Genomic DNA, 19,733 nt, shown 5'->3' with positions numbered 1-19,733 from the left:
GAGGTGTGGTAGTGGACTTGATCTTTTGAGGTTCTCCCCTTGACCGCTCCAATTAAATAAACACTTCTTAAGTGGCTCCTATGTGCCAGGCACTTTGCTAAGGGCTGGAGATACATTTTATAAAAAGAAAGCTTATCCTTACCCTCTAAGAGCTCACAGTCTAATGGCAGGAGACAAAATACCTTGGTCAGGGATACCATAAAGGGGATTTCTGTGTCAGATAGGGCTTGCACCAGATAAACATAGGGTCCCTCCAGCCCTATGGTTCTGTGACTCTTTGGATCCTCTGATTCACTAATTTTGTGATTTAAAGCATCAGTTTAAGAAGCCTCACTTTTATAAAAAGAAGAAAGACCTAAGGCACCGGAGTCTCATTTTCTTTTTAGAAGTAGCATTGCCATACAAATCTAGTTACCTGAAATTGCATGTTTAGAAAGATCCATTATAACATGTCTGATGTATTTATATTATTCTTCTTTGCTCAGGTGAGAAGCTACAGGTGCTGAAAGCAAAACTCCAAGAAGCAATGAAACTCCGAAGACTTGAGGAGCGCCAGAAGCGGCAGGCGCTATTCAAGCTGGATAATGAGGATGGGTTTGAGGAAGAGGAGGAGGAGGAGGAAGAGGAGGAGGAGGAGGAGATGACAGATGAATCAGAGGAGGAGGAGGAGGAGGAGGAGGAAGGCAATCAGGAGGTCTGTGGAAATTGTGTAATATTGTCACCTTTTTAATGCTTGCTGACTAAGTCATGATTAATGAAGGAAAGAAAATCAGACTGGCAGAAGATATTATTTCTGGCATTGTTGCCAGAGAAAGATAATAAGCATGTTCAGTTACTTAAGAGATTTAAGCTGCCCAGATTGAGGTGACGGCATAGTCTGTTCCGTGACCCTCAGGGCTGTTTTTCGGGGTTTTCAATTGTCAGCACCATTTATTGAACACCTACCATGTTCAGAGCCTTGGCTGTGACTCTAATTTGTTGGAATCTATTTTTGAATGTAAAAGTGATATTGAGACCCCTTTGTATAAATAGGCTCTTGCTCTCCTTCAGTGATCTAGTTAATCCTTTCTGTGCTTAGAATAAAAGAGAAAAGCAACTAGACCATTGTTAATTGCTGACTTTCCTGGGTGTGGCAATGAAATCTCTAGGCAGGGAGGCTTTCCTGGGTCAGTGGTAGTAGTTTAGGATAAGGGAGCCCTTCTCTTTCTGTGGCACCCCCCTTTCCCCCAGCATGGAACTTCATAGCCTTTGTAAGGAGCAATGAAAGTAATGATGTATATGTTGGAAGGTTCTTTTGTAACTGGGTTGGTTTAATGTCTAGAAGAGGAGACTAAGAGGGGATCTAAGTATCTGAAAGGTGAAGGGGATTAAATTTATTTTTTGTAGCCCTAGAGAGCAGAGCTAGGCGAAGAGAAATTTCAGGGAGGCACATTTAGGCCTAACATAAGGATGAGCTTTTTAAGACCTGGAGCTGACTGACAGGAAGCCTTTCCTTATGAGTTCCTTGTACCTGTTGGGAGTATGTGGTAGGACATGCAGCTAGATGGCTTCTGAAAGTTCTGAGCTTCTAACCTTGAGCAAATCACTTACTTTCTTAGTATCTCAGTCCCCTTTCTCTAAACTGGAGTTAACAATCCCCCCTTCTTTTTCCTTCATTTCCCAGTGCCATAAAGAATCAGATGAGATAATTTGTGTAAAAAGTGTCATTGAAATGCAAGGATTAAATTATTATGGCCTTAGGTCAGGGCAGGCTTAAGTCAAGTTGCATTCCTAGACTGTAAGAAGAAAAAACAACAGTTCTTCAAGCTAATGGTTTGTTTGCTCTCTCTCTCTTTCTCTCTTGTCTCTCTCTTCTCTCACCTCTCTCTCTCTCTCTCTCTCTCTCTCTCTCTCTCTCTCTCTCTCTGTCCTCCCTCTCTGTCTCCCCCATCTCCTCTCTTTTGGTGCTATTGGTAAAGACAGGAGAATTTCTTCTTGATGATGAAGAGGTAGAAGACAAGGACATGAAAGAGGAAGATAAAGAAATGGATAAGGAGAACATTGCTGACAGCACAGAAATTTTCAAGGCCATCGATTGTAGCTCTATCCCTAAGCCTCCCACTCTGGAACCCACTTTGCTCCTATTCAAAGATAGCTCTTCCAAAATGGGGTAAGTGATTTCTGCTTAGGGAATAGAATTTCTGGTCAGGAATCATTGTCTCTGCTAAGTGAGTTTTCATCTTTTCTGGATGACTCAGAATCATGCTTCTGCACAGCAAATATTGTACAATATGCAAGGACACTTGCTCTTGGAGGCTGTTGCAATATTAAGGCTATTTGCTCTTACACTGGATGGCCTCAGACCATTGGGCAGATTCAGGATCAGGTCACTGTTGACTCTACCTTCTTATTTTGTAGATACTTTCCTGCTGAAGAAAAATCTGAGACTGATGAAAGCTCAGGCAAAAGACCTAGTAAACTAGGTAAGTCCTTGGTTCCTTCTTTTTAGACCCTTGCTAGGCCTGGGCTCCCCAGAGAATGACAATGATTCCTGACCAGATTCACCTTAGCACAGTTGTTATCCTGGATGCTCACCTTTCAGATGGCTAAGTCAGATACTTCTGCATCAGGATATGTTCCATACAGGTTTTTAGAGATCAGGTGCACAAATCCAACATATAGAAGGCCTGGAGACAGGGTTTGGGGCAGCTAAGTGATGTAGCGGATAGAGCACTGGCCCTAGAATCAGGAGGACCTGAGTTCAAATTTGGCCTCAGACACTTATAAGTTGTGTGACCCTGGACAAGTCACTTAATGGACCCTAGACAAACCACTTAACCCCAATTGCCTCCAAAAATAAAACAAAAATATGAAGGACAGGGTTTTAAAGGGGAGCTTGATATGAATCAACAGTAGTGTGCCACATCAGCCAAAAAAGCTAATATTGAGCTTCATTAAGAGAAGCATGGTGGTTTGAGGAAGGAAGAGGCTGGTTCTGTTGTCCTTTGTCAGACTGCATTGGGTCTGGGCTACATGGAAAGATATGGATAAGTTGGAGCATATCTGGAGGCGAGTGGCCAGAATGGCCTAGAGACCATGTTCACTCAAGGATTGAAGGAACTGGAGATATTTAACCTGAAGAAATTTAGGGTCAGTAGGACATTACAACTGTATTGTGGTATTTGAAGAGTCATTATGTGGAAAAGGGATTAATTTCTTTTCCTTGGCCCTGGAGATCTTTGGCACAATATAAGGAAAGACTTCTTAAGAGTTAGAGCTATCCAGAAATGGGATGGACTGCTTTAGGGCATTGTGGGGGGCCCATCACTAGAGGGGGAGGTTGTAGACAGAGGAGATGCCTGTTCAGGTACTGGTTGCATTAGATGGCCTGTGGGATCTCTTCCAACTTTGAGATTCTGTGTTTCTTTGAGAATCCCAGAAACCTGCATTGAGTTATATGTTGTGTAATCGTGGGCACATAGTAGGTACCATAGAGGTACTGGTTGATTCATATGAATGCTAGTGAGCTATTTGCATCACATGAAGGTCATAAAAAAGAGTGAGGAAGAATTGTCAGGGAAGTAACATGTCCAGACTGGACAAGGTGAAGGGAAGCTCTTCGATCAACTTCATGGAAGAGGAGAGAGCTCTCAAGAGTCCTTTGGTTTAAAGTTACAATCTGTAAAATTGTAGACTTTTTTTTTTTTAGGGCTTCAATATTTTACCCAAGAATTTACCTTCCTTTAATGTATTGGAGCATGTAATTTGTGGGGATTGTCAGGAATTTTACCTGACAGTTTAATTCACAACTCAACTTGGCTCCAAATAGACCCACCCCTATCCTATTTGTAGGATAATGCACTTATAGGCTGTTTCTCTTTATTTAGAAGAAGATGATTCATGCTCATTGCTAACAAAGGAGAGCAGCCACAACAGCAGCTTTGAGATGATCGGCTCCATGATTGCTCCCTATCAGCCTTGCAACAAGCATTCAGGCCGTGGCGCCAGCTTCTTGCCTGGGCTGGGGGGAATCCGATCCCCCTCCCCTGGGTTGTTTCGAACAAGTTTGATGAGCTCTACTTCCAAGGTAAGATGGTGATTGTTTCCTACTCTCTTCCATGTCTCAATTCCCTGGACTTCATTATTACACAAAACGCCCACCAGATTCCACTACCTTGCTCCTCAGTCTGTGTGCTCTTGGAGTAGGGCTCTGCCCCACCCCTTGGTAGCAGCTGTCCCGCAGGTGTCTCAGGCCTTTCTTCCCACTTCAGCATCCCTGGCCTCCTTCAGAGCACTGCTTAGGTATGATCTGCTACTGTAGGAGGCCTTTCCAGATTGACACCAGTTATTATGTCACTGTCTCCGTCTTGAAATTACTTTGTACATACACTTGGTACTTATGTAATCTTGGATTTCCTTAGTGGAATGTAAGTTCCTTGAGGGCAGGAACTATTTTGTTTTATTCATTGTCTCTCCAGCACTTAGCACAGTGCCTTGCACACAGTAGGTGCTTAATAAATCCTTGTTGAATAGACTTGGGGAACCTAAAATGTCTCCTTAGGCTTTCTGTGTCCTCACCTCCCCCCACATACACATCAGAAATGAGCTCCAGCCAACCTTCCTTCGTTTTGGAGGTGTCTTCCTTTCTTCTTTTCATTGCTGTACATTGTCCTCTTCAACTGTAATTTCCTGGGAGTGAAATAAATGTTTCATATAGTAGCTTCTGTTGTTGTCATGGTGGTGAGTGACATTTGTAAAACGTTTTGTTTTTGTTTGGTTTTGTTTTGCTGCCAGAGTTCAGGGAAGCTGTCTGAGCCTTCCCTTCCCATCGAGGATTCCCAGGAGCTGTATAACGCCTCCCCGGAGCCGAAAACTCTCTTCCTGGGAGCAGGAGACTTCCAGTTCTGTTTAGAAGATGACACTCAGAGCCAACTGTTAGATGCAGATGGGTAGGTAGTCTTATGTTCCCGTGGGTGGGAATGCTGGTTGGGTGCCGCTTGATTTTGTTAAAAATAAAGTGAATTTCTGTCACTCCCATCTGTGCCGAGTGCCGTCTTCTGAGAAAGAGAAGGTGTGTGGACCACTAGGATTGTGCCCTGAAAGTTTGAGCAAAGCCTTCTACAGATAGATGGCAACATGTAAATGGATTTTACTAGGGTGGTTTCTTTGATGGCTGGCTTCTTTGGATTGCACAGATGGCGTCCTGTAAATAAATAAAATATCCCTGCATCCTTTGTGCGTGCTATTTTGTATGGTCACTATTTCATTAGAGTAAGGATTGACAGGGTTCTGTCATGTTAAGTGGACATAGCATCTGGCCCACAGAGGAATGAATGGATGTTTTGAAACCCAGCCTAATCCTTTTCTTTTAGAGTAGCCATAGCTTTTTCACCAAAATATTTTCTTCCCTCCATTGGATTAGTAAGAGGTTGAAGTTTGGGTTTTTTAAATCCTTTTGTTTTGAACTGAAATCTTTTTTTTGTGTGTGCCATATATGAAGAAAGAGGCAAGTTAAAAGTTTGTCATGGATACCTTAAGTCATTCCTTCCACAGATTCAATTAAGCACTGACTTGGAAATGAAACACTGTACTAGGCACTGAGGGGAGATGGAAAGTTTAGTTTTGCCCTTAGAGAGCTTACAATCTATTGGCAGGGATGAGATAACTATAATATACCATATTCCATGATAAGTATTTTATAAAGGGGGAGACAGTTCTCTGTGAGATCTTAGATTATTGGATTATTGGATCTCCCCTGGTAGTTAACACAGGATCTGGTATTTCTAGGTTCTTAAATGTGGGGAATCACCGAAATAAATACCAGGCTTTGAAACCACGGGTGCCATTGGCCAGTATGGATGAAAATGCCATGGATGCCAACATGGACGAGCTGTTGGATTTGTGTACAGGAAAATTCAAGTCTCAGAATGAAAAACCTTTGCCTGAGAAGGATGACAGAAAGGAAGACATGGAGGAACTTCTGGGTCTTTGTTCAGGGAAATTCACTTCTCAGGGTAAGTACTGTAGCTAGAGTTATAAGTCTAACCATAGCCTAGTCTCTGCTTCAGAAGAGAATCTTGCTTTTCTTTGGGGCGATGAGGTCCCCACATACAATAGTGCATCTTTCCAGAACTGATGGTATATTTCACTCTCATCTGAAGTTTTGGTTTCCTTGAGATGATGAAATAGCAGCTGTATATTTTTTAAAGAATAGGCTGTGGTTTGTGATTTTTTTGCTTGTTTATTACCTATGATAATTGGTTGGGAGGGGGGTGAGGGGAGCTGGTTCTTTGGTTTGCTTACTTTGAGATTTGCTGGGCTAGCAATTCTTTGCTTACAGGTGAAGAAATAGTCCTTGGTAACTGATCTTCCTTTTGTTCTTTGTGGTAACAGGTTCTTCAACTCCTGCTCCTTCAGAGTCTTCCAAGCAAGAGAAGGAGATGAGCATTGATGACCCCATGACTGAAGCCCTGGCTCTTTGTTCAGGCTCCTTCCCAACAGACAGGTGAGTCCTCTTGATTTTGGGGAGTTTGGGAATACCCTGGTCATCCTTGGATTTTTAGATCCTGCCTTACTGAATCCTAGAACTATTCCTGAGGCCTAGTGGGCTCTCATTAGCCTATGGACTCTCTCCCCTGGGAAAGGGAGTTAGCTTTTCAACACATCAGTGTTACACTTTTGCATAAGGAGGTATCAGTGGCAGGAGGGTGTTTTAGTAGTTTCATTTATGTTAGAGAAGAGAGTTAGCAGAAGCAGGAAGCCTCATTAGCTCTCTCCTGAAATAACCGTAGTTATAGGAGCAGGCTTGAAACCAGGAATTTAAATTCTTGGTTTGGTTGATTGCCTTTAAAGCTTATTTATTGATTTGCATTTCAGGGAACAGGAAGGTGAAGAAGAAGAGGAGGAGTTTAGTGATTTTCAGCTTGTCACTGATAGCAATGTGTTTGATGGTGAAGAAGTGAGTATCGAAATGATTGGACTTCTTAACATGGATACACATTGAAGTTTTCCTCCTGCCCAAACATTTGAGGGTCCCACGTTTGGCACTATGTCACAAGCAATTCCATAGCTCGGAATGTTTTACTGTTCCGGCAGAAGATTGCAAAGCTGGCTTGCATTAAAAGCGCATTTTAGTGTGTTTAGCTTCAGGTGTGACTCTCTCTTTTACATGGCAGGGGGAGCATTCTGAATCTGACAATGAAGCTTCTGAAGCCCAGGAAGATGACGATGAAGCTTCTGAACTGGAAGCCCATGAGGAAGAAGACGATGATGAGGAAGAACTCCTGAAGCAGTCTGAAAGACAAAAAAGGCAAATGTAAGGGGTCCTGCTTACTTCTATCACCACATGGGCTCACTCATAGAATTTCCCCTGTGAACCTCATAGCTTCACTGGGTTAGGTCCATATTTGTGAGTCAGCAGGTTCCTACTGGGAGAGTGGGGTTCATCTAAAAGTAAAGCCTCAGTTTCTCTTGAAACTTTTTCTTTCAGTCCTCATAAACTCCTAAGGTTTTGAAAAGGTCTTAAAAATTATATAGTCTAACCTTCCACAAACTGAAGGACTTTTTTCTATAATGTGCCTTCTAGATGGTCGTCCAGCTTTTTCTTAAACACTTTCAGTGATGAGAAGCTCTGTAGTAAAGTGAAAGGAGTACTGAACTAGGAGTCAGAAGAAGCTGGCTTTGAGTCCCAGACCTGACACTTTCAATCCCTGTTATTTTTGGCATGTCACTTAACCTCCTCTCCATGAGTTTCAGTTTTCCTCATCTATAAAATGGGAATAATAATAATAATAATACTTGCCTATGCTTGCAATCATTCATGCCTCACAGGTTAGGGTAAGGAAAATATTTCATAAATTTTAAGCATTATATAAAGGTGAATAGTTATTATTGTTTTTCTGGACAGTTCTACTTGATAAAAAAAATCCTTCCTTTCCACTGACCCAAAAAATCTGCCTCATATACGAGTCCTAATTTTGCCCTCTGAAGTGACAGGGAATCATTCTAAGCTGTCATCTTCATGCCATTCCTTCCCACCTATCAAGTCATCTTTTCACTCAGCTAAAACATCCCTAATTCTCTCAACTCTTTCTCATAGGACATGGTTTCCAGTTCCGTGTCCTCTCTCACCCTCCATGTACTCTGGTTTGTTATGCTTCCTACAGTGTGTCCATAACTAAACACACTACTTCACCAGTGCACAATATAGTGAACTCTTGCCTCTGTTGATCAGAATACTGTCTTTTTTAACATAGTATACATTAGGGTGTTGTTTTTTTTTTAAGTAGCTTGGTCACCTTGTTGACATGTATAATGCTTCATTTCACTAAAAATATCAGGAGTTTTTTCACCTGAACCGCTTTTTGTTTAGTCATTTCAGTAGTGTCTGACTCTATGTGACCCTATTTGGGGTTTTCTTAGCAAAGACACTGGAAAAGTTTGCCATTTCCTTCTCCAACTCATTTTACAGATGAGGAAACTGAGGCAAACAGTGTTAAGTGATTTGCCCAGGGTCACATAACATTAGGTCAAGTCTTATACTCAGGCTGGGGAATAATACTTGCCATGAGGTTAAGACTGAGAACATTGCATTATAGATGTTGGAACCTTCCAAGGTTGAGAGGAGGTAGGAAAACTAGAGCTGAGAGTTTCTCCCAAAGTTCTATACCAGCACCCAGGAGTGGGCGACTGAGCCAAAGGGCCAGTGGCAGAAGGCAGGCTAGAGCCAATGCAGGGTCTGGACCCAAATCAGGAACAGAGTGTCTGGGGGAAGGGCAGAGACACCCAGGATCAAACTGTACAGGTTTAGTACTGACATACCCAGCAGAAGGAGGAGTTTCACCAAGACTTGACTCAACATGCTATATGAAGCAATGAACTTTCATTGGGTACAAGTGTATTTTTATGCTCCCTATTATTTTGTTTTTTCTAAATTTGCTAGAACTATACAGCTTTTGCCCCTTATTTTGCTCATTATCACAATCATACCTTCAAGTGTCAATTATCATATCTTCCCTGTCTCATATTATATGTATAAAGTCAATTTTGGTGACCCAAATGGAGGATTTTACTTTGCCCCTGATATTTTTTGTACTTCTATTTTTTTTTTTAGTCATAATTTAGACCAGGGTTGGTAGCAGGCTGTACAAAAACAGGCAGCAGGCTAGATTTGCCATATTTTGCCGACCACTGATCTATATTGTCACAGTGTTTTGGAACCTTAATTCTGTCATCTGCTATATTGACTATCCTAATTATCTAAGCCACACACTTGCTAATTTTGGTTTTCATTCTGGTTGTTGACAAAAGCCTCAAGCAGGGCAAAGCCCAGTACAGAGCCAGCCACACTATACAAATAAAGGGTGAGACTCAGGCTCCAGGGTTTAGTGGAAGACTCTGATAGTGACATCTAGAAGATCTGCTGTCAGTGAGAGCCAAAGACAGGGCTGCTGTGAGAAACACTGGACTTGGAGTCACCTCTGTGACCCTGAACAAGTCACTTCCCTTCTCTGGGCCTCAGTTCCTTCTTTTATAAATTGATCTCTTGGATTGATATAAAGAATCTTTGAGGTCTCTTCTTGGTCTGAAATCTCATACTCTTTGAGCTCATTCCTCATGAAGGCTGGGGTAGGGGGAGATGAACAGGAGCATCCAAGGAGCTGTGAAAGGAAAGCCTTTGTACCATCTGCCTGTATTCTCTGTTTCCATTCAGTCCTGCTCACACCCATTAAGCCTCCCTTGATGTACTGTAATTGGAGCAAAGTATAGTTGGTTTGATCGTCTGGCAGGTACTCTGATTACAAGGTGGCCCGTTGGGGATGGGGAAGGAGTCTGCTTTTTTGCCCAGCGGTTCCTTAGGGCTATGTGTGTGTTTGTTTGTTTTTTTTAACAACCTTCAAATTTGCTCTCTAGGAGGCTGAAGAAATACCTGGAGGATGAGGCCGAGGTGTCAGGGAGTGAAGTGGCAAGTGAGGATGAGTATGATGGAGAGGAGATCGATGACTATGAAGAAGATGGGATTGAGGAGCAGCTGCCTTCAGATGAAGAACTGCAGGATCAGGTCAACAAGATACACGTGTCAGTATCTCGGCAAACTCCTCTGAGCGTCTGAAGAGAGGTTTGCCTGCAATCCCATTGTTAATGCTGATTCTGGTTTCTGTAGGAAAGCCATGTTGGATGATGACAAACGACAGCTGCGCTTATACCAGGAAAGGTACCTTGCCGATGGAGACCTGCACAGTGATGGCCCAGGACGAATGAGGAAATTCCGTTGGAAAAACATCGGTGAGGGGATGTGTGCTTTGTGGATTCCCATCGTGTTTGAGGTGGGAGTGGAAAGCCCGGTGTCATACTAGAGAAAGTGCCTGGTACTTAGTGGGGGCAATCTTTTCTTTCAGTGGTTTGGATAAGTTTTATATTCATACAAATGAAGCTATGTTTTCTTTCCACAAGGCAGTTTTTTTCTCTTAAGATTAGACAAAACTGACCCCTGTGACTCTCTTGATTTAGATGATGCTTCCCAGATGGACATGTTTCACAGAGATTCTGACGACGATCAGAATGAAGAACAGTTGGATGAAACAGAAGCCAAATGGAGAAAAGAGAGGATTGAGCGAGAGCAGTGGCTTCGGGACCAGGTACCAAGTCTATGGGAAATTTACCAGGTCTTTTATCACAGCATTCAAGTGAAAAAGCACTAGTCTCGAATTCACAGATTATTAGCAAGTTTTTTTTACTCTGTGGGTCTCAGAATCCTCCTCTTTTGGGTTAGACTAGATAGTCTCTATGGTTCTTCCCTATGTTAAAGTTCTGTGACTGGCAGGGACCACCCAGTGGGCCAGCGCCTCCATTTGAAGTGCCCTTCAGGAGCTTAGGACACTGTCTCCTTGGGAAGCTCTGTTCATGGCATGAGCTTCTTCGGTTTATAACAGATCTCAGCCCCTGAAGTCTTTGTTCCAGGAAGTAGCCATCTCCAACTACTCCCATGCAGCTACCTGTGTAGCCAACGTTGCTTCATCTAGCTCAGGCAGCCAGAAGAAATACAGAAATGCATCTCTGTGTCAACCTGTTGCTTAAAACATATTGCAAAATAGAAGACTGACTGTTCAGTAGCCCTGGCCTCATGATCCCAAGTGTGACAGGGCAGCTCTTTGGGGAGCTCTGGAAGAGTTGTGTGATATTTCTGTTGATGGCATATAAATTTTATTTTCAGGCTCAGCAGGGAAAAATTACAGCTGACGAGGAAGATCAAATTGGAGAAGAGAGTCAATTTATGATGCTGGCTAAGAAAGCCACTGCCAAAGCACTTCAGAAGAAAGGTGAGCTGGCTGCCCACCCTTTGGGGCCAGTCTGCTTATATTGATCATGGAAGAAGAAGACCAGTCCAGGCAGAAGGAACTGTGGCAACTCAGTCTTCCGAGATCTTAGGGGTCTAGCAGAGATGCATGGTTTTCATTTTTCTGGCTAATTTGCATAATATTCCCCAAACATGTTACATCAAATAAAAATGAGGCCATGCACAACCCCAGCACAATTCCAGCATGTTAAGAGAGTTATCTGGGCACCTTTCTAGTCTGGAAGGGAAGGAGCTCTGGAAAAATCAGGGGCACCGTCCGTTTTTCATAAGAGCCTCAGTGCTGCTTTGGCCCCCAGGCTCAGGCCTGGTGCACCCTTTAGCCACGTCACATTTTCTTAGGGCTCCATCGTCTCCGGATAGTTCTACATTCCAGAAAGCCCACCTACAGTGTGGGGAGGGGAAGGTTCTTGTGACTAGTCTTACAGGGAGGGAGGCTCCTACTTTATCCTTAAAACAATAATAAACCTTATGTTTCTATGTTACTATAGGTTTACCAAGCCCTTCACTCCCAACAGACCTTTCCTATGGATTTCTTATGGTCACCTACTCTAGTCTTAGCCACTATTATAAAATTATCACAGCACCTGCTTCCAGGTTCATAGGATCACATATTTAGAGCTGAAAAGGGTTTCCTGCCATCTGCCATCCAGCTCTTGGTTTATTTGCATGGCTGACTAGACAGTTAAGAATTAAAAGCTCACTTATGCAGCTTTGCCCAGAACAATTTTCTCGTGTGCCCTTGCCAGGTAAGATGCATATTCGTTTTTCTCTCTTTCCAGCCAACTGTGTACCTGTTGCTCAGGAAGCAAAAACCTTGCCCAGGAGCCCCTTTGAAGCCATCAGGCCTGGAAGTGCCCACCAGGTTGGTTGACGCCCATTTTCAAAGCTGCCCTACCTCTCCTCACTCTCCCTGCAGTCTGGCTTCCAGCCTCACCATTCACCAAGACTGCTCTCTCCACATACCAGATCCAGTGGTCTTTCCTTTGCCCTCCTCCTTCCTGATCTGTCTGCAGTCTTCCACCTTGTTGATCCCCCTCTTCTCCTTGAAACTCTTTTCTCTGGGTTTTCGAGACATTGCTCTTTTTCCTTTCTCCTCCTGCCTCTCCAGCCAGTCCTTCTTCATCTCCTTGGCTGGCTCTTTAGCCAGCTCATGCCTGCTAGCTATGTGTCCCTCACGGTTCTGTCTGTTGCCTTTCTTTGTATTCCCAGTGCTTAGCACACTGCCTGGTGCATAGTAGGTGTTTAGGAAATGTTTATTGCCTGACTGAATGATGTGCAGGCAAGCTGTGTCTTGTCACAGGTTTGGACTTCCTATGCTTGGGTAGCTGGTGGGAGGAGGGAGACTAGACTTTGCTTTGTTAGAGGTAGATGGAAGCTAAAGCAAAATCTATACTGTTTCTGTAGTGAAGCAGGGTGGGCCTTGGAAAGGGACCTTTAACAAAACCAAAAAAAAAATGGAGGCTTCCACAGTTCACCCTGTGCCCAGTTTGGGGCATTTGATCCCCTATTCAGGCTCTTTTGTCTCTCTCCTCAGCTAAGGACAGGCTCCCTGCTGAATCAGCCCAAAACTCTGCTCCAGAAGCTGTCAACCCTCTCTGACCTCAACCCTAGTGCTCCTCGAAACTCTAGGAATTTTGTCTTCCACACACTCTCCCCAGGCAAGAATGAGGAGTCAAAGCAACCTTCTAAGCCTCAGGTAGGGAAAGGAGTGAGCTGGTGTGGGAAAGGGCCCTGGCAGAGGGAGTCCTAGAGGAGCCACTCACATCATACCAGGCCTTCTGAATTATGTTTCCTGCTTTTTTGACCTAGGCTGCTGTGACAATGGCTGACTCTTTGGACTCAGCATTCCCGTATTCTCAAACACATCCCCAGAGCACTGCTACACTGATCTTGGTCAGCATGTTGAGGGGCCCAGAAAATGTTATTTTGTTTCATTGTTAACCTATTTCCATTTAAGGGGCCTTCTAGTTAAGAGTTAAGTCCTAAGATTTTACTGACTCACTCTCTGTCTTGTAGGTGAAGAGAAAGGGCCTACCTTTGGCCTCCCCATCTCCCAAGTACCTCAAAGCAGACAGCACTTTAGGATCAAACCGGAGCATCTTTAAGTACTTGGAAAGCTAACTTTGTCAGGATTTGGTGCCAACAACCAGCTCAAGTTGAAGAGTCAGAATCAGAAGCCGTCTTGGGACATTCCTGGCACCAAGGGCTGGAATCGATTTCTTCTCAAACTCTCTCCTCTTTTCCCAGTCAGCACATTAAGAAGAAACTTTGAGGACTGAGCCCAGAACTTTCTGCTTGCATGACTTGCCTTTGCTGCTGTATCAGGCTCTGGATTGGCTGCACGTCTGCTGCAGGTCTGCTGCTGCAGTGCTTGGGATGTTGGCTCTGAGACAGGTGGCTCAAACTGGCCTCCCTCTGTTCAGTGTCCGATAGACCGTGTCTGGACAGAGGCCTACACTAACAAAAGGGGGAAGGTAGAGAGAGAGAAATTATCATTTAAAGAAGTGTGGTATTGAGGAAGAAATCAGTGTTAACAACATTGGCAGTGGTAGTCACCATGGTAAAATTCTGTTCCTTTCCAAAAGATCCAGGGCGATAGACCTGAGATTGGTCTTACAGATGTAATTGAACCCCGCCGGTCCTGCACACATGTACACATCCACCTTTTTCCTCTCCTTAAATCAGCTCAAAATTTCCAGAACTTTGCCTTTGCTGTTTTTATGGTACAATCTTGAAAAAGATTTTTCTCCCAGCACTCAGGTCCGCACCTTGGTGGGAGTGAGTTTGATAGGGAGAGGAAACGGGGCTAAATAAGGGTAATATTTCAAATCCAGTGGCATGCAGCAAGGATAACCTTGCTCTTTTTTTCCCTTAAATTGCCAACAAGACAGGAAATCTTTTCACCTGGGTCAAAATCACCCTTCCCTGGTCAGAAGAGGTTTCTCTAGGCTTCCTCCTTACTACCCAAAGGAGAATCTTTCCACTTACTTAATTGTATTTTTCCAGGGCTGAATGTGTGGTCCTTCCCTTACTTACCAGGGCAGTGGCATTTTTATCTTTAATTAATTAATCTGAGAGACAGCCACTGTGCCCTTCCTGCCATAGACGATTTTTCTTTATGGTTGAAGAGAACTGTCCAAGCCTCCTTCTTCTCTCTTAGCCCCCCAAGGTTTCCAGAGCTTTCCCCTGACCTGAGGAGCCAGGCTACCCCAAAGAGAAAACCTCTGAATGCTTGGGAAGGTGGCTGAAACTGAGCTGTTCTATTTGAGGACTTACTCCATCCTTCACATTAGTTCAGCTGCCTTCATTAGGTCTGGGGTTTCTTTCAGTGCTTTCCAGCACTAATGATTCTGAAGGCTTGTGGCAAAGAAAGCTGTTTGTATATTTGTAATTTTATGGGGGGGGGGGATGTATAGAAATGTCTTAATGCTAGTTTGTAATAAATGTCAGTGTGTGTGACCCATAGAACAATTTTTAAAATTCTCAGGTCTCTTTACATGTCTCTTTTCAAAACACATCTGTCCCATTAAAAAAACTAGGAAGAATATCTCATCAAGGAGCTATGCCCTTAGCATGCTGGTCCAAAGAACTGCTGCAATTTTCCCTTTGTTAGCATCTTGGAATCACTGAAAGATTTACTGATTGGATGCCAGGCTTATAACCAGCCTTTCTTTCTTGGATTTTGTGTCTTTAAAACTTGGTCTTCATATTCCCAGAGCTTGTCTTGGGCTTTTCTCCTTCCTCCTTGGCCCCCATTCCCTGCTATGGCTCAATTTTTTTTCTCTTGCAGAGAATACCAAGGCCAAGCATCTTCAGCTTCCTAGGTTGGGAAAGAATGGGGGACTGAGGCCTGGAAAATGGCTAATTCCTTCCCCAGAATAAGGGGTACCATGTGGAAAAGCCTGATCCCAGTTAGGTTTCTAATCCCTTTTCCTTGGACAAGGGAACTCCTTCCTTTTTAGCCAGCTCTCTGAGGACTGCTTCTCCACCCTGACAGATTGCATTCTTTTTTTTAATGTGGCTGAACAGAATCAAGTGTTTTCTGCCCCATGTGGGAGAGGGAGGATTCAGACTGAGTCACTAACATGGAAGCTAGTAAGCATTTAAGTGCCTACTAGGTACCAATCATTGTGCTGAGTGTTGGAGACATACATACAAAACAAGGAAAGACAGTCCCTGCCCTCAAGGAGCTTACAATTGAATGGAGGAAAGATACCCAAAAGGAGCTGAAAAAGGGGGGGGGGGGGGGAAGATATACAATGTGGAGGCATCGTGGAAAAGTCAGAGGAATCCCGGAGTTGTGCCAGCAGGTGAGAAGTAAACTGTGCTTCCTGCTTAAATGGAGGCTTGGGGGAATCATTGAGACAAAGGGTGGGGGTATAAGGTAGAGTCTCCAGGCTGATGAGATCTTGCAAGATGATGAGTTTTTTTCCCAGTCAAGCTTCCTGGGACGGAGGAGCCCAAAGTAGGGCAGAGCATTGAGAGGTCAAGGCAGGGGCCATCTCAGCTAGAACCTCCAACACCAACCCATGAAAGTTGTTTGTGCTGGGTGTACTTGGTGCCTGGAGTGGACCTCCTGGGGTGGGGAAAGAAGATGGGAGTGTGATTCCATAAAGTGGGGCATTTCTATCCTAATCTTGGGCATTCAACTTTAATTACTTTGGATTTGGCAGATCTTTCTTTTGAATTTGGTTGGAGAGTTATAGGAAAAACAACTGCTCTCCCATCTTGCCACTCTCCTGACAAACGAATGTGAATTTACCACCAGGTATAGATTAGAAGCAAGTGTGAACGGCCTGTAAGCTCCTCTTATTAGAGCGAGCACTGTGAGAGCAGGGACCATCTTTGCCTTTCTTGTATCTCCTTGTTGAAAGGGGATTTGACAGCTAGATGTCGAAGTGGGAACTGCACTGGCCATGGAGTCAGGAAGACCTGAATTCAAATTTGTCCTCAGACAGCTGTGTGACCCTGGGCAAGTCACTTTAACCCGATTTGCCTCAGCTTCCTCATCTGTTAAATGAGCTGGAAAAGGAAATGACAAAATGACAAACCACTCCAATATCTTTACCAAGAAAACCCCAAAAGGGGTAATGAAGAGTTGAATACAACTGAAAAGGGCCAGAGAAATGGTGCTTTATCAATCACTATTACCATTATTTTCACTCACATTTTAAAAACATTTTATGGTCACAAAGTACTTTGCATATAAATATTTTGTTATAACAAGTGTTTTGAAACCCAATGACTGGAGCAGCTAACTGTCATGGTATATAGAATACCAGCCTTGAAATCAGGAGGACCTGAGTTCAAATCCAGCCTCAGATATTTACTAGCTGTGTGACCCTCGGCAAGTCACTTAACCCTGATTGCCTCAAGAAAGAAAGAACCCTAACAACTCCATGAGGTTAGTAGTGTCCTAATATCCCTGTTTTACAGATGAAACAAAGCTAAAGAAGACAGAGGGATTTGTCAAAAGTTGCACAATACCACAAGTCAGTGGTGAAGCAGCTGGGACTCAAACCCAGCGCCATGGTCCAGTTCTTTTCCTCTCTGTTGTGGTATCCCTGAGGAACTTGTGGCCTGTTTATTTTGTCGCAGTATCAGGCTAATGCTTCCAACTTGTCATTCTCTGTAGATACAGTCATGGGAGTGTGCAGCTCCCTGTGGCTTTTGAGTATTGGCCCCAGCTGGGCTGCCCTCACCAGGAGATGGGGGGAAAGAGGCAGGAGCTCACAGCGATAGGGAGGGAGGAGAGCGCTTGGCATTTCCCTCCGGGCCCTGCTTTATTCCATACTTTCAGTATATTGGAGAATGAGAAACTGGGAGAGGTCATGACCTTTAAAGGACAGAATTGATGACTGGTGCCAAAGAAACCCGTGCAGTAGATGATTTTTCCTCCCAATTGCTTTTCTTAAACTCTTTGTAGCCAACAAGAGGAAGTCTGTGGCCTTGCTGGTGGGGAGTTGAAGGGTTAATGCTGGCTGTCCCTTAAAACTGCCTTAACTGCCAAACAGCTAACACCAGATGAAGGATCTTGGCTTAATAGGTCCTAAGTGATGAGTCCAGAAGAAATAACTAGGGAGGGAGGGAGGGAGAGAGAGGACTCTTCAGCAGGGGCCTGACCTCACTAATCTGTACCCAGTTGAGGTCTGGGCTGCACCCCTCATCTCCTGTTGAGGGTTCAGCTCTGGCTTTAGTCTTTGCTACAGAGAGCCAGTCTGAGGTAGAAGGAAAGTTAACAGACAATATCAGAAGAGTCATGAGCTGTGTGTGACCTTGAGGGAGTCGGGTTCTCTCAGCCTCAGTTTCCTCCTCTGTCAAATACAAATAGTAATTTGGTGGTACCTCCTTCCTCGAGCTGCCATGAGGGTCAGCTGGGATCTTATCTAAGCTTTGCTTGGACAAATCTAAATTTATAATTTATACATTTATATATAAATATAAAATTATAAATAAATCTAAGGGGGTGACTTTGTTCTTCCCCTACATCAGTGGCCGCTTACTGCGTGGGGATGGCCAAGAGGTGGTCTGTGGGAATGTGTTAATGAGGAAAGATGAGGAAGGGAATGTATGTAGCCAGTGGTCTGAGACATAAAGCCCTTGCTTGAGAGTTGGCGGTTGGAGGCTAGACATGACAGCAAATCCAGTTTTAATGAGCTCTCCATTCCCTTGCCACCTCATTACTTTAACACAGATTAGCACAAGCCCTTTAGGGGACTCTTTCTGTATAGCCATCAGGTTAGTGCTCAGTTGTTGAAGTCCTGTGGTGACAAGGTGCCCTCGGTCCCTTGTGGGGGGCTGGGAGGGAGGGGGAGGATTGCAAGCCTCTCCTCAGCCCCTCCTTTGCCTGCTTTGAGGATTGAATTTAAGTGGCTCACGCTGGAGGTTTTGCAGATGGGCAGAGGGAGATTTGAGTTGGTGCCACCTGGAGTAGCCTCCCCTGATTCCTGGGGCCTTGTTCCTAGGGAACAGCATTATGACAGCATGACTATAGTGGGAGCTCCTTGAGGGCAGCGCCCTGGCCTCCTTAACTATTCACTCCTCCACACCACCAAGTGTAGTTACTTCTGGTCAGTCTGTACTTCTAGAACAAATCATCTTGTTCCAGCACTTAGCACAATACCAGGTACCTAGTTAGCGCTTAGCAAAATCTTGGCTGACTGCATTTTACCATCATAGTGCTGTAACACTTGTCCCGTTTAATCCATGCAGTGAACTTAAGTGAGGTAGGTAAGGGTACCATTCTCATCTTGCAGGTGGTAAAACTGAGGCTGGGAGAGGAAAACTGGTATATGCTAGTTAGTACAACAGAGAGATTCTTATCTGAGTGTTCTTTCCACTATGCTGAGCTGGGTGGGGGGACACAGGGGGCCAAGGAGAAGTCCAGCCCCTGAGCCCAGCTAGAAGAAGGTCATTTCTGTTTCCTTCCTTTGGGCCCCTGAGAGATACTCATCAATTTTAGAACCCACAGGAACATAGAAGCCATCTAATTTAGCCCCTTCATTTTACAGTTGGGGAAACTGAGGTCCAGGGAGAAGGGACTTGCCCGAGGTTGTACCATGATGTCTCATTTATACCGACCCTCATAGGACTGTTAGGAGGCTTTGTAAACCTTAAAAGTACTATAAAAAAACATCATCTCCTATTATAGCTAGTCATAGAACTGGGCTGAGAACCTGGGGCTTAGAGGATGACCAGCCTTCCCTCCCAGCCTCCATAACATCCCCTTACCATCCTCCCTCTGCAGCCAGGGCTGTGGCATCTGACAGAGAGAGGGCTTACTTGAGTTTCCTCCATGCTCACTCCCAGATTCTGCAATATTTTGGGAACGTGAGCAAAATCTCTGATTTGCTGGTGTCTCTGGAGAGTTTGCCTCGTTCCCCAGCAACCTGAGTCTTGGTGGTTGAGTCTGTTTTAATGGCTGTATCCTGACTGCCAGGCCAATGGTCCTCTGACCCTTCCTTTCCCTCTTTCTTCTCTCCCTCCCTCTTTCTGCTCTCACCTCAAAGGCTTTTCATTTCCAGGTTATTGATCTGTTTCTCCCCTGTGGTGGAAGGCTTTGCAGGGAGGGGCTCCTGCTTCAGTGAGAGATACCCACAGTTGCTGCTTGGAGGCATTGTAAGAATTAGTGGGGCAGGCAGGAAACCTGGCTTCCATCCCCCATGGCCCAGAATGAAGCTTTAGGGTGAAGGTTCTAGGCTCCCCACTTGCCCAGTGCCTGGATTCCTTTTCGTATAATGGAGATGAAAGGGGGTGCCCAGCTACCCAGGACTGGATGAGGGTGCCCTGGAGCAAAGACTGAGGTTTGGGAGTAATGGGCCTACACTGAAGTCTAGGAAGTTTTGAGGCCAGTCGGGATCTAACCCATATGCTGTTCCCCACCCCCACCCTCTTCCTT

The 19,733-nt window shown here is 44.4% G+C and overlaps 1 protein-coding gene across 1 annotated transcript in view; it reads left to right on the top strand.

Moving 5' to 3' along the window:
• CLSPN (claspin) overlaps positions 1-14,815 on the top strand; it is a 37,893-nt gene extending 23,078 nt beyond the window's left edge. Inside the window, exons 10-25 of the mRNA XM_069067920.1 lie at positions 486-694; positions 1,959-2,149; positions 2,398-2,462; positions 3,867-4,066; positions 4,774-4,928; positions 5,767-5,993; positions 6,373-6,484; positions 6,856-6,937; positions 7,155-7,294; positions 9,892-10,056; positions 10,142-10,263; positions 10,489-10,616; positions 11,192-11,297; positions 12,115-12,197; positions 12,870-13,031; positions 13,352-14,815. Coding sequence (XP_068924021.1) covers positions 486-694; positions 1,959-2,149; positions 2,398-2,462; positions 3,867-4,066; positions 4,774-4,928; positions 5,767-5,993; positions 6,373-6,484; positions 6,856-6,937; positions 7,155-7,294; positions 9,892-10,056; positions 10,142-10,263; positions 10,489-10,616; positions 11,192-11,297; positions 12,115-12,197; positions 12,870-13,031; positions 13,352-13,456 — 2,252 coding nt within the window. The 3' untranslated portion in view covers positions 13,457-14,815. The remainder of the gene's footprint in view (positions 1-485; positions 695-1,958; positions 2,150-2,397; positions 2,463-3,866; positions 4,067-4,773; positions 4,929-5,766; positions 5,994-6,372; positions 6,485-6,855; positions 6,938-7,154; positions 7,295-9,891; positions 10,057-10,141; positions 10,264-10,488; positions 10,617-11,191; positions 11,298-12,114; positions 12,198-12,869; positions 13,032-13,351) is intronic.
• Positions 14,816-19,733: the final 4,918 nt, after the last annotated feature.

The sequence above is a fragment of the Petaurus breviceps genome, unplaced genomic scaffold (genome assembly GCF_028583685.1).
Source record: "Petaurus breviceps papuanus isolate PSGF00001 unplaced genomic scaffold, PetGlider_PUasm1.0 90760, whole genome shotgun sequence".
NCBI classification, from domain to species: domain Eukaryota; kingdom Metazoa; phylum Chordata; class Mammalia; order Diprotodontia; family Petauridae; genus Petaurus; species Petaurus breviceps.
Note: the sequence above shows the minus strand (reverse complement) of the source record. Positions and strands in the feature narration are given on the sequence as shown.